The sequence below is a fragment of the Stylophora pistillata genome, chromosome 1, assembly GCF_964205215.1.
Source record: "Stylophora pistillata chromosome 1, jaStyPist1.2, whole genome shotgun sequence".
NCBI classification, from domain to species: Eukaryota; Metazoa; Cnidaria; class Anthozoa; order Scleractinia; family Pocilloporidae; genus Stylophora; species Stylophora pistillata.
This window is the reverse complement of record NC_142519.1, coordinates 60323058-60336315: the sequence shown is the minus strand read 5'-3', so window position 1 is coordinate 60336315 and position 13258 is coordinate 60323058. Positions and strand designations below refer to the sequence as shown.

General features: G+C 37.7%; 1 protein-coding gene across 2 annotated transcripts; it reads left to right on the top strand.

The window, feature by feature from the left end:
- Positions 1-8423: 8423 nt before the first annotated feature.
- Positions 8424-12934, top strand: LOC111319510 (microfibril-associated glycoprotein 4-like). Of its 2 annotated transcripts, none has more exons than XM_088727074.1 (4): positions 8424-8919; positions 10020-10140; positions 10642-11080; positions 11376-12934. In XM_088727074.1, exons 1-4 carry the CDS (start codon positions 8572-8574, stop codon positions 11608-11610), a joined length of 1143 nt encoding a protein of 380 aa, XP_088583200.1. In that variant the 5' UTR covers positions 8424-8571; the 3' UTR covers positions 11611-12934. The 2 variants fall into 2 exon arrangements, with proteins under 2 accessions (XP_088583200.1, XP_088583204.1); XM_088727078.1 differs by having other exon boundaries at positions 8433-8919; positions 10669-11080.
- Positions 12935-13258: the final 324 nt, after the last annotated feature.

Sequence of the window (13258 nt, the reverse complement as noted above, 5' to 3'; positions counted from 1 at the left end):
CCCTATCCGAGAAGACTAGAATATCTAACCAATTCTTTATGTTAAAGAAAGGAAGCATATTCTTCTCAGTTAATTTTAAGACCCTGAGTGTTGGTCCGGCCGGTATTGAACTCTCGACCTCCCGCACAGCAGTCCGGCGCTCTCCCAATTGAGCTAACCAGGCGGCGTTCTGATCGTTCTAGCAGTCTTGCTACATCATTCTGATGTACTAAGATTGTTAGCGGGCTTCCCTGTTTGTTCAGTTTCGGGCCCTCTTGATCACATGACCTCTGTAACCTAGTAATGTCCGGTGTGTCAATCGGGTAAATTTTAACCGTTCGTAGTATGGATACACAATAGGAACGCTTGTTTTGTTTCCCGTTTTCTTTCGACGTAGAAACCAATGAGAGAAAGTTTGATCCATACAGAATTATACGAAAAAACATCTCCCTCGCTTATCTATTGGTATTTTCTCATATACTGCAGGGGTCAATTTGATAAAACTTCTACACTCGTAATCTACAAGTTAGACCGTTATATTTACAAGTGCAGACGAAAACGAGTTTAATAAACATCGTTACAAGTCCAGGTTACAAGTGTCAGAAAACGAGGTTAAGAAACATCGTTACAAGTCCAAGTTACAAGTGTCCGACTTGTAATTACAGGTGTAGCGCGACAAGTGTAAAAGATGGTAAGTATCCAATTTAATAAAACTTTTACAAGAGTCCAACTTGTATTTTTACAAGAGTTCCACTTGTAAATCACTGGAAAATACATGTCGCAGCTCACTTTTAAAAACTGAGTACTTCTTCTGAAAAAGGACATGGGAGCGTCACAATATGTCATCTTCTAGTGATGAGGAACTCGACGAACTGCTAAGACGTCAAATTATCCGTCGACCTAGGAATGTCCAAAACAGAAAGGTTTTCGACAACGAAAATCCAAGGGAATTTGGAGAGCGGTTTCGACTGCCTGTGGACGCCTTCGTCCGCCTTTTGGAATTAATAGGCTCGAGCTTAGAGCATAGAACAAGACGTAACAAAGCACTAACGGCAAGACAGCAACTTTTAGTATTTCTCCACTTCCTTGCAACAAATTCCTTCTATCACGTAATGCACTCTTTTTTTCATTGTATCTCCACATCAACAGTATGGCATATCATTCATCGCGTTATCCTTGCAATACTAAGCTTGAAGGGGGAGTTCATACGATGGCCTGGCCAGCCTCTAAGTATCGCCGCTAAATTCAGAGAGATTGCAGGCTTTCTGTGTGTTGCAGGATGCGTCGATGGAACTCACGTTTAAGTGAACCCACCTCACAATGATGAAGACGCCTACGTCAACCGCCATCATTCCAAATCTCTCAATATCGCCATGGTATCAAGCCCAGATTACACATTCTACTTCTGTAGCAGTCGATGCTCAGGAAGATGGCGTGATTACGAGTGATTAAAGAAAGCTGACTGTGGACCGCCTTAGAGCAACAGGGTAATAGACCATTCCCAGGAGCAGTTATTTTAGGCGACTCTGCCTTCGCCTGTAAGAATTGGTTGATCCTCTCTTTCAGAGGAGACGTAGAAGTGGCTCGCTGCAGGTTTAATGAGGCGCGTAAGAAAACACGATGCACAATCGGGAGGGCATTTGGCGTTCTCAAGAGAACGTTTTACGCTCTCCACACGGGTATGAGAGTGAAAAACATGACAAGAGCTGCCGAGCTTGTCCAGTGCGCTGTTATATTGCACAACCTCTACATCCTATTTAGCGATAATGGCGGTGATCTGCTAGACGATGCAGATCTCAACAATGTCCACGATGAATTGGATATCGGTCCTGGAGAGGAACAAGTGGAAAGAAGGCAGCAGCTGTTGCAGCACTTCCTATAAATGTGACGACCTATACAAAAGACGCTGAATTAAAAACTGCCACTGTTTTAATATCGTGCCAATTAAATGGGCCATTTTTTATTCAATGACCATAATCATTACCTTTTATTACACAAAGTCACTTACACCTAACTTCCAAAGGAAAAAACTGAGTGTACATGTAGGTCATAATTCTGATATCGCCCATCACCAATTTGCAGTATTCCTTAGACTATCAATAGCATTACAATATAGTAAGTTCGACAAAGGTCCAAAGGCTACTTTTATATAATTCTTTTAATTTACATTTTGGACGCCGTTTAATGAAATTAATTTTCAAGATCCTTTCTCAGTTTTTTTATCTCCAATCTCAGCTTAACGTTTTCTAGTTGGAGCTTTCTCTTTCTAAGGCGTAGTATGTCGTCCTCTTCTTTTCTGCAGCTGATGATTTCCCTTTAGCCTTGAGAGCTCCTTTCTTTCCAGCTAATGGCAGAGCTTGGCGTCTAATTTTGTTGGCGTTGGTGTTTCGGCGATTGCCTGCCTGGGTAACATTTGTGGTGAGCTGACACCACTATGTCCACTTACTTCTTCTGCTTCACCAATCCCAGTTTCTGTGGTAGAAACTTGCACTTCCTCAGTGTAACTTCCAACGCCACCTAGTACAAAGAAATTGAACGTAACGATAACTTCATCATATGTTGCGTTAGAAGTCGCTCCGGTTTGTCCGCGTTGGGGAAGGATAAGTGTCGCAGGGTGGGGTCTAGGGTTTCAGGATCCAAGATTAGATACCACTTCCGAAACCTCTTCCGAAACGGCTTAAGGATTTGAGTTCGTTTATAAACCTTTTACTCCAGTTTGACATCATACAATAGTTCATCCCCCTTTTGAAAACGCATTAAAAAACGTTCTCATTTCATTACCAACAAGGCACGTTTAATACGGTTGAAACCTTTAAATATGGGTTACAATTATTTTACCTTCAATGCGAGAAGTTGTTGTAACAACGATCTCCTCTCCAAATACAATATCTGAATTGTCGACTTTCAAGGGCTCTGTGTTTCCACCTTCGCGGCTTAAAACATCGAGGACTGTCTCGTCTACCTCGGTGAGCGACTTCCCCCTGCACCCGTCTTCTTAGATTCGCTACCTTTTTTGAGAGTATCCCTGCGAATACTTAGTTCTTACTGACCGAGAGGGAGCTCTGTATGGGAGAATCTTTACCTCGTTCGCCAGTACAGACCGAACGCAGTGAGTCTGTACTAGCGACCGAGGTCAAGATTCTCCCATACAGACCGACCTAGCTCGGTTAATAAGATGTTTATTATATGGCTGTGTCTTATATGCCAATTTTTTATATTCTTTCTACCTTTTTTTCTAGACCGGTCTAGATGCCGGTCTAGATGGGAAAATCTAGACCGCTTTCAATATTGATTTCAGCCAATCAAATTCGTGAATTCAGTAGTTCCTAGTCCTTGTGAGACGCAGCCATATAATAATGGCCCATAAAACATCTCGAAGTATTTTGGCGCAGTCTATACTTGCGCCAACGCCGTGTAATTGCCTACGAATCTTTTCCCACGCTTCTTGCTTTACTTTCTTCGTTACTTTCGACGAAAATGGCGCCAAAAATATCCTTTTATGCTCCTTCACAAGCTGATCCAAAAGCAACTTTTGCTGTTTGAAGAACATGCTCAACGACTGTTTACGAATAGAACTGTAAGCAAAGGAAGCAAAGCCGCATGTATTGAAAGGACAGCAGCCACTTTTAATTGCATTTGTAAAAAAGTCACTTGTTACATTCTAACGGAGTTAACAGTTGTAAGAAGGCTCCTATAATTCTACAACTGTAATTTACAATTGCGCTCTGACTCGAGATACACGTGTAAATTCCGGTGTAGAATATTGTTTTATTAAATGCTTGTATTTACAAGTCGGACTTTACCCGCGTTAATTACACGTGTAAAAGCTACAAGTGTATTTTCTTTATTGATAAAATAGAGGGCAAAATTACGGAATAATAATTGGTCAACGAATAGGGTATTTTTTCTTAATTTTTCTTGAGAAGAGGCCAAAATTACTAGCTCGTGATTGGTACTCACGTTGCCTAGCAACAGCTTATGCTATCGAAAAGTTGTTGCAGCTGAAGATTTTCGTTAACAATGGCGTCTCGTTTCAAGATAGTTGACTAGCGATATATCGAAGAATTAAAAGACAAGAGTGAAAATGAAAACAAGGGGAAAAGCACGGAGTACTGGAAGAACGTTTTTAAAAAAGTGGGTGAATGAAAGAAACTTCCTAGCAAATTTAGAAGAGTAAGAGAGCGATGTCCTCGACCGAACACTGACGCAGTTTTATGCAGAGTTACGAAAAGAAAACGGGGATGAATATGAGCCCGACTGCCTGAAAGTAATGCAGGCATCACTGGAGAGATATCTAAAATCAAAAGCCTATCCAAAGTCCTGGTATCTTTGTGCAAAAATTAAATTTCATTCAGCTCATTCGTGCGTTTGTGGCCATTGATTCTCTGTCAACTTTAAATGGCTTCCTATGACTGATTACTGAAGAGCACATTCAGAAATTCAGTAATTTTCACCTCAATTTCATTAACAAGTAATCGCATGGGTCCTCGTAAAATTAACGATTAATATCACTTTTTCGCTATTGCATAAATAGCGCTATCTTCTGCGAGGATCGTGCATCATACGTATCTAATACCGCAGTTCAAAATATATGAACTTCCTATATTCATTGTATCTCATTTATCACTTTCACGGGTTTATTACGAATCAACTTAACGGCCTGCTCCCAGTTGGCTTGTTAGCTCAATTGGTAGGGCGCTGCACTAGTATCGCAGAGGTCAGTGGTTCGAGTCCCGTACAGGCCTGATTTTTTTCAGGTCTGATTCTCGCTATTGCATAAATAGCGCTATCTACTGCGACGATCGTGCATCATACGTATCTAATACCGCAGTTCAAAATATATGAACTTAATATATTCATTGTATCTCAAATATCACTTGTGTTTTCAGAAGTTGCTGAAATTGCCCGAGTCGCTTCTCCCTATGCGATTACCTATACTAAACTAACCCGAGATCTCCGAAATTCCGCTTGAGCTGTATGAAAAATAAGATCAGCTTTCCACATTTCTATCATAACTTGGCTAACTCAAAAAGGATATCTTCCTTACATAGATCTGTTCGCATTCATTGGGTTGGGAAAATGATGTTGCCAGTAAAAAGAATTAGGAGCTCTTCTACATTTAACTGTTTTAGTTATGGTAGAAACATGTTACCAACTATTCTGATGCCGATAACAACTGAAATTAAATCTTCAGTCGAAAACGCGACAAAGCGCAGCTGTGTACCATGCGGGAGCGCTTCATATTGCTTTTGTTTGTTATCTTTTTGCATAACTGTTTGTCAAAATATTTCATACTTTTCTACTTTTCTTAAAATTTCTTCCATCACTTGCAAAATAAATTACAAATTTTAATTTTTAAATAAAGTTTTTGTTTTTAATCTGCATCACTTATTTTATACAACTTCACTGAAAAGGATTTTTTTTTGTGTGTTTTTTTTGGTCAAGAATTGCCATCTAACTAATATCCCTCTCTAGGTCGGTATTTTATCATTACCACATAATTCATAATATTTAATATACTTCCTCAAAACATCGAACTAGTAAAGTGCTTCACTATTATTCATCGACATGTTCTTTGTGTCTCGGCATACATATTGAAATGTTCATTTCTGCTATTTCTCTATGCGTCGTCTTTTTAGAAGAGATTCTCTTGAATTGGGTAAATCTGTTCGTCGTTGTCGTCGCAGTATTTCAACAGAGGCACACTACAATATTTCTTTTGAACTTACAAACTGGTTGAATATCACTTTTAAACGACCACTAATAAGGTTATTCAAAAAAAATTAATACGTTTTTCAAAAAGGTATGTTTGATTTTAAATATGGTCCTAAAATGCTACTTATAGCCCTTAAACTATTAATGACGGAATGTTTCTTTACTTGTACGAAGTTTTCATGTTAATAACTGATGACCACGAGCTAAACCCCCAAGGATCCCCATAAGGGGCGTTTCTTCTTCGCTCAATCTATTTGAAGCAGCCAAATAAAATTTCCTACATTTTATAAATTCAAAATGACGTGGTTTCAAAGTGATTATAACTTTACCGAGTAAAACTTTCAGACAACTGAATTCTTGCTCCTGATTTTGATCATTTCCGTTCGTCGTTGCAATGGTATTTCAGTAAAACATTTCAAAATTCAGGTTGAAATGTGCAAAAACGCCACTGAAAACCCAGTATCTGCCTGCATTCAGACATTTACCAGAAAGATCCAATTAATTAAAAGAGATAGCGTGATGTTTTCTTTGTTTTCTCATGAAATCAATAATAGGTTTAACCACAGACTGTAATCTCACAAACAAACACGAATATAACCCTTCTTTTCCCTTTGAACGTGATGGATACTTTTATAAACGGAGTCATTCGAGACATAACACTAAACTTTGAAACCATGTTTTAATTTCGCTGAAGATTCAAGAGGAAAACTGCTCAACGGACGTTTTATAGGCGGATTCATGCTGACGTCATTGTTTACATTTTTGCTCATTTGCATACGGCCTTGCGTAAAGAAGGAAGCATGTTAGATACAAATTGACTTCAGGCAGCTAAAGAGCTAGAAAACCTTAGTACATAGTGAAATTTTTAGCCCTTTGGGTGTAATATTCAAGGAGAAATAGTCCATCAAAAACTGCAACATTTCTGGGTGGCAAAAGCGCCAATGAGCTCATACATTCTATGTAAAATTTTGAGTTTTTAAACCCGTGTTGCACAAAAAGTATTCAATGCATTAGACTCGTATTCATTGGCCGAGTTAATAGTACTTTGACCTTTCGATATTCAGAACTGATTTATTTTTAGCTCCATCAGAAACTGAATTGCTTATGCTAATGAGGCAAATATTGTAAACAAGGATTCCCCTATAAGCGAATGGAACAGGACGCAGAGAATTCTTTTCTATTGAAATGTGAGGAATAAAGTTTATGTTTGCTTTGCAACTAGAAACCCAGGCAAAAAGTTATTTAAATGTTAACTGAGTGATCTGACCGATCTGATGGGCTGGACGATTTTAATATAGACCACGAACTTTTCCACTTAGACTAGGTTTACACTAGAGGAAATTGTTCCGGATTCGTGATGAATCCGTAACGTTATAGTACCGGATTGATTTTGACGTTTACACGAAAGTGGACGAATCCGAAATAAAAACTCCCCGGTTTGGTCGTGTCTCCGGAGATTTTGAATACGAAATATACGGTGGGAACTTTGAATCCGATAGCTTTTGAATCCGGAAAGTTTTGTCGTGTAACCGCTTTTTTTTCTCGAATTCGGATATTATTTCCGCCTGCAATCTTTTGAGTTTGCAGTGAAACCAACACGTAGGAGCTGGTGCTAACATTGCTGGCGGTCTCCGGTTGCCTAATCCTGTTGCAGTTTCAGGCGATAAATTTTATCATGTGTACCGCAGTATTTTTGAGGAAACGCAAATTATTATTGCAAGGAAGTTTAACGTCAGCCAAACTTACTCGCCGACTACGTAGATGGCAGGATCGACGACCGAGACGGTTTTGGATTAGGCCAGGTCGAGCAAGTGCCTGGTGGGACAATATGATGGGAAATGTCACAGTAGCTAGCGAGCGGAGAGAAAAGTTTAGAATGTCCCACCCTACCTTTATGGAACTTTGTGAAGATCTTAGACCCCTACTTGAGAGAAAATCAGAAAAAAACGAAAAAAAAAAAAAAAAAACCGCAGTTGTCGTTGTGTGTAAACGGTCAGGAATCCGAATATCCTTTCAGTGTAAAGTCTACTAGTCTTTAATTTCAAAAACCTCAAATGAAACTTAAAGCTTAGCTTTTAGTACTGAAAAGCAGGATCTAACCCTGATAGATTTCGTTTCGCCGCCCACCTGTTTGGAAATTGAAAATGTCGGTGTTATTATTTTTGAATACAATAATTTTTTGAAAATTACACCAAAACCATTACACTACTTCATGGGTATTTGCAAAATTGTTCTGTTAATTGTACAATATTTTCTTCAAAGAACATACATTTTTATTATGTTGCGCTAGTGTATCCTTAGGATGTATTTCGGTGATTTACCTTTTATACTTTTGTATTTTTCTTGAATTTTCTATCATCATTAATAAAATTCATAAATAATAGAGCGAAACGTTTTGTAAACGAATACTATTTGAATAAAATTTGTAATGTGCATTCATTTGCAAATTTGGTTAACACGTTCACCTGAACGATAGGTTTTGTGTGTGTATGTAAAAGGTAACATACTCCCTTACCGTATTTTAATATTACCACAAAATTCAAATTATTTATTCTTAAGATTTGAATTTGGTTCCTCAAAACACCTAGACATATAAAGGATGAAACTATGTTTATAAGCTTTAATTATCTGAGCGACTTTTCGAACGACATTAAAAGGGACTCTCTTTTAATGTTCCTCATTGCCATCGCCGTATTTCAGCAGAGGCACCTAACAAAATTTTAAAACTAAAAATGAACTTTCCTGAAAAGTTATTCTTTTGTTTAAATATTCCCCCAAAGTGCTAGTTACAGCCTTTGAATCAATAACAGGATGTTTTTCTACTCAAGTTTCTGTGTTAATAATAGATGACCAAGAGATAAAACGCTAAGGATCACTATGAGTGGCAACATTTCTCGCGAAAACATGTATGCAACACTCCTTCTAACTTCCTTAATGATAATTTTAACAAACGGAGAAAGTCGATTGATAACATCCAATTACAAAGCCGTTAACTTTGCCAGAGAAATAAGAGGTCGAAAGCTTAAGGGAAGTGTTATCAAGGAAGTTGAAGTAGATTCAGAGGCTTCTTGTCGACTGCAGTGTGTGGAAGAAAATTCATGTCTGTCGTACAACTTTGGACCCGGTCAAAACAAAATGTTTAAATGTCAACTGAGCGACTCTGATCGGTTTACTGGACTGAGTAATTTCACTAAAGATCCCGAAGTTCTTTATAGAGGCATAAAGGTAATTTACTTCAATTTGCAATTCTTTTTCGTTATTCCAAGGAGGTTATCACCTTTGACTTTGGGAACGATGCAAATGTTTTCATAGTGCGTTGAGTAATGATAAAGAAATACTATTTTCTAGTAACTACAGAACTTTTCCTACCATCGTCTAATTTTGAAAGGTTAAAAGGTAAAATCTAACTTTTGTTGGGTGCGTAAATTTGATGGCTCGGAAGTGAGATCTAATCCAAAATATGTTTCTATCGTTGTTGCCTAAGAACAGAAAACGTTAATCTACGCCTTTGAAGGACATTTTGTAATAATAATGAGTACTGATGACTGACCTCATTTACCTTCTTACCCTAATGTTACCAAAAACTGCTATCAATAAAATACTATATTTGAAATAAACACGAAGGCGCGCTATAAACGGAGAGGTCCCTTAGGTGCCTGGTAGACGAACAAAAGGAGCTAATGAGATGTTTACCTCCATCAGCATGGTGGCAATGATGTAACGTGCGAACAACCTACTTCGATTTCAAATTTACCGCCACAAAAATAAAGACAGTTTCCATTGGAGAAAGGAAATACAAATCTCAAAAATTCTTCTATTGTGATGAAAACATAAAACAATTTTGCGTCCGCTGTTTACTGCTTTGGATTAGCTATAGCTCAAGCTGACTTGACTCTTAGAGTTCTACATCACACGACGGTTGATTGACAACTGGTCCCCAGAGGTAACAAAGGCACCTCTCCTTTTATAGCGCGCCTTCGTGTTTAAAGTGTGTCGGCTTTTCTTGAAGCCTTTCAAAGCATTTCAATAAACCCTCTGTAAATCATCACTTCTGCAATTATCTTTCAATTTGTTGTAGCATGAACATACTTGCCATTCGATGGTTTGACCATATGATACGCCCAGATATTTTTCGTACTATTTTTCCGAGCCACGTGGAGCCAGCAACAAATATGGAGAATGAGCAAAAGTTTCCTCTCGTATTGTACGTTAAACTTTCGAATAAGGGATTTCTTAATTCACTTTTATTTCAATTTCAGTCTTAGAAAATTGACTTCTATTTATCGAAATACATCTTAAGGCAAGTAATTTTGTTTAATGAACAGAGCATTTGTGAGATCAGCAGTTCCTTGTGTGGGGAAAACGAGATCTGTGTTCCCAACTATAAAGGCAACACTGCAGAATGTAAATGTCGTTGTGCATCTGGATATACTGGAAAACCATGCGGTGAGTGTTCTTAGACTTATTTCACTAGAGAGTTGTATGAATTATATGATTCAAGAATACCTTTATGCGCAGCTCTTAATAATACCAATTGATCGCCAATAGATAAAAAAAAAGCAAGAATAAAGGGCCTCTCAATACAATGGGGTTGATTATAATTATTCGTAATAGTTTCGTTAGGGACCGACCATTTAACTTTTGATGGGGGGGTAGGTGATTTATGGTCATCAAGAAGTTTTTTTTCTAGCAATCTGCTGTGCAGGATTTTTTTTTTTCCGATTTTTCGGTACATTTTTCTGTTACATTTGGGCTGCATACAATTTTTTTCTTCCAACAAGTGCATGCAGGAATTTTTTTTCAAAATCACTGACCCCCCCTCAAAAGTTAAATGGTCGGCCCCTTACGTCGTTCATAAAAAAGAGGCAAAAAGCTGTGCCCAACTCAGCCTTAAGACAAGTTATACTCACCAAGCCTTATCCAATAAAGATAATTTACTCTGACTAGTATTTCTTGCTAAAACCGATACGGCAGAAGCACAAAGCTGCCAGCAGCTCCTTAAAGATGGCGTTACATCCAGTGGAGTGTACACGATCAATCCAGATGGAGGCAAACCAATTCAAGTGTTGTGTGACATGGACACAGACGGTGGAGGTTGGACCGTTTTTCAGAGACGTTTGGACGGCTCCATTGACTTCGATCGTGACTGGAAAACTTACAAAGACGGGTTTGGAAATCCGATCGGCGAGTTCTGGCTTGGAAACGACAATCTTCACCGTTTGACAGCCGCTGATGACGTCATGTTGAGAGTTGACTTGGAAGACTTTGAAGGGAACATCACGTACGCTAAGTACGCCACTTTCAATGTCACAGACGAGGCACAAAATTACACGCTCACTCTTGGAGGATATACTGGCGAGGCCGGTGACTCCTTCACATTTCATAGGTACGCAAAACATACAATTTTTCAGGACCTTTTTTACACGTAAAAGTTTGGAATTTAGGAACTATAACAAAAACAAATGACCTCCTATAAGCCAATAATTATAAAGAACGTCCCTCCTTAAAAGACTGATTAACATAAAATGCGAACATCCTGAAAAAAGTCAAATAACACTCAAAAGCAAATCTGAAATCTTGGTATTTGTCTTGCTTCTCTTTTTACATGTTTCTGTGAATCTTTTTATTTGTAAATTAAAAGTCATTTGATAATGTTTTTAATTTGTAAATTTCCTTCATAGTGACAATCAGTTTTCCACCAAAGATCGAGATAATGACCAGTCAGCAATCTATCACTGCGCAAGGGAGAATCAGGGAGGAGGCTGGTGGTTTTATAACCCTAACTGTTTTCGATGCAATCTTAACGGTTTGTATAACACTACCAACAGCCAAACAGGGGTTATCTGGGCAGACTTCCGAGGCTTTTACTATTCACTCAAACGTTCTGAAATGAAAATCAAGCCCAAGGATCAATGATGTGTACCTATGCGTCCTTCCATTATCTTATTACTGATTTACTAAAAGCTACTGCAAGTTCACCTACAATACCAACTTTATTGACATTCCAATAAATGGCTTTTCAATGCCAATTTACAAAAACTGAAAAATTCACAGATAGATATATATATATATATATATATATATATATATAAACGATCACTTTTCAATCAACTTCCATCTTTAACTTTCGATTTTATCATTCATCAGTAAATTTCTGTATCCAAATAAACTTGAGCTTCTTCTTAAAAGTAGTGATATTTACAATAGATTTGAAGTGTCTAAAGTCTAAAGTCTCAAAGGCTTTAGTTTAAGACTGTAACTTCAACGGGAAAAATTAAAATAACACAGCTTTTATCCACCATTCCTAGAGTTGATCGAGCTTAGCCTAATCATTGACAATGATTCTGAAAAATGAAAGCCGCAACCAACATCTCCACTTATGCACGTTTCATTAGGGGGCAGGTATAAATACAAGAGACCCTAAAAATAAAAACAAGCAAACAATTTCAGGCGTGGTAAAAACTAGAGTGACCAGGTCCAGATTACTGTTAGTCACGCATAAAATTTGTTGAGAAAGTGTCGCGAGTTTTAAGGACCAATCATAGGGAATAGTGAAGCAAACCAACGTAACCCTTGATCTCTTTTGATGCTCAATTGAACATCGATCTAATTAAACTTTTCGATTTAGTCCCTTTATTTGTCTCTTCCACTAACTCTGTTTCATGGAATAAACAACAGGATTAAGGTGATTCCTCAGAAAAAATAGTTAAAGAACAATTTTTTCAAACTTTCCTTAAATGTTCCCTTCCAACGTCTATTTCGAAATATACATATAAAAAGACAGTTCACTGTGCTTGTTTAAGAGACGACGGGCCTTTAAGGTTAAAATTTAATTTGCATCATCGAGTAAGAAGCTTCGTGAACCCTTTTCGCTATATCTTTTTTCCCTGTGATAAATTTTTTTTTAATATCTCCAAATTAAAGAGGACTATTTGTACACCAAAATTACGCAATAAAAACTATAGGTTACCTTGCTCGTTCAAGATGTAATGACTATCTTGCTTCTCGTCCTTGTCCATTTCACGCACAACACCGCTTTGAATAAATTGAATTAGCATTAGAAAAGCATTAGCTTAAGTATATTTTGCTTTTGGCCAATAGAAACATCACACTACATGGGCATATCTGACCATCATTTTGATATGTTTTGTTCCTGGTTTAACATTGATTTCCATGTAACTTCTGCGTTAAAAATACAATAAACAACGTGAAAATGAAATAAAGGATGTCAGTTTCGTTTCATTTACTTTCAATTTAAATCATTAAACTTCCTGGTGCTCTTGATACAAGTAAATCACGCCGCTATTTTAAATATTTTCGATAAACCTGTTTTGTTTCGCCCTCTTCCGTTCGCTAAGCCAATGTATTCACTCTGACGAATAGCTAACACTCGAAACGTCAGCTTTACTGACTCTTTAAAGTGCTTGGCCATTTTAAATTGTCAAGTCAGCGTATAAAACCAATTTATCAGATAATAACCTTGCCAACTAAAGCTGTGGGAATTGAGAAAATTTTTCTGATTTGAGAATTTCTGTTCCACGTTGCCATTGTAATGAAAATTTTC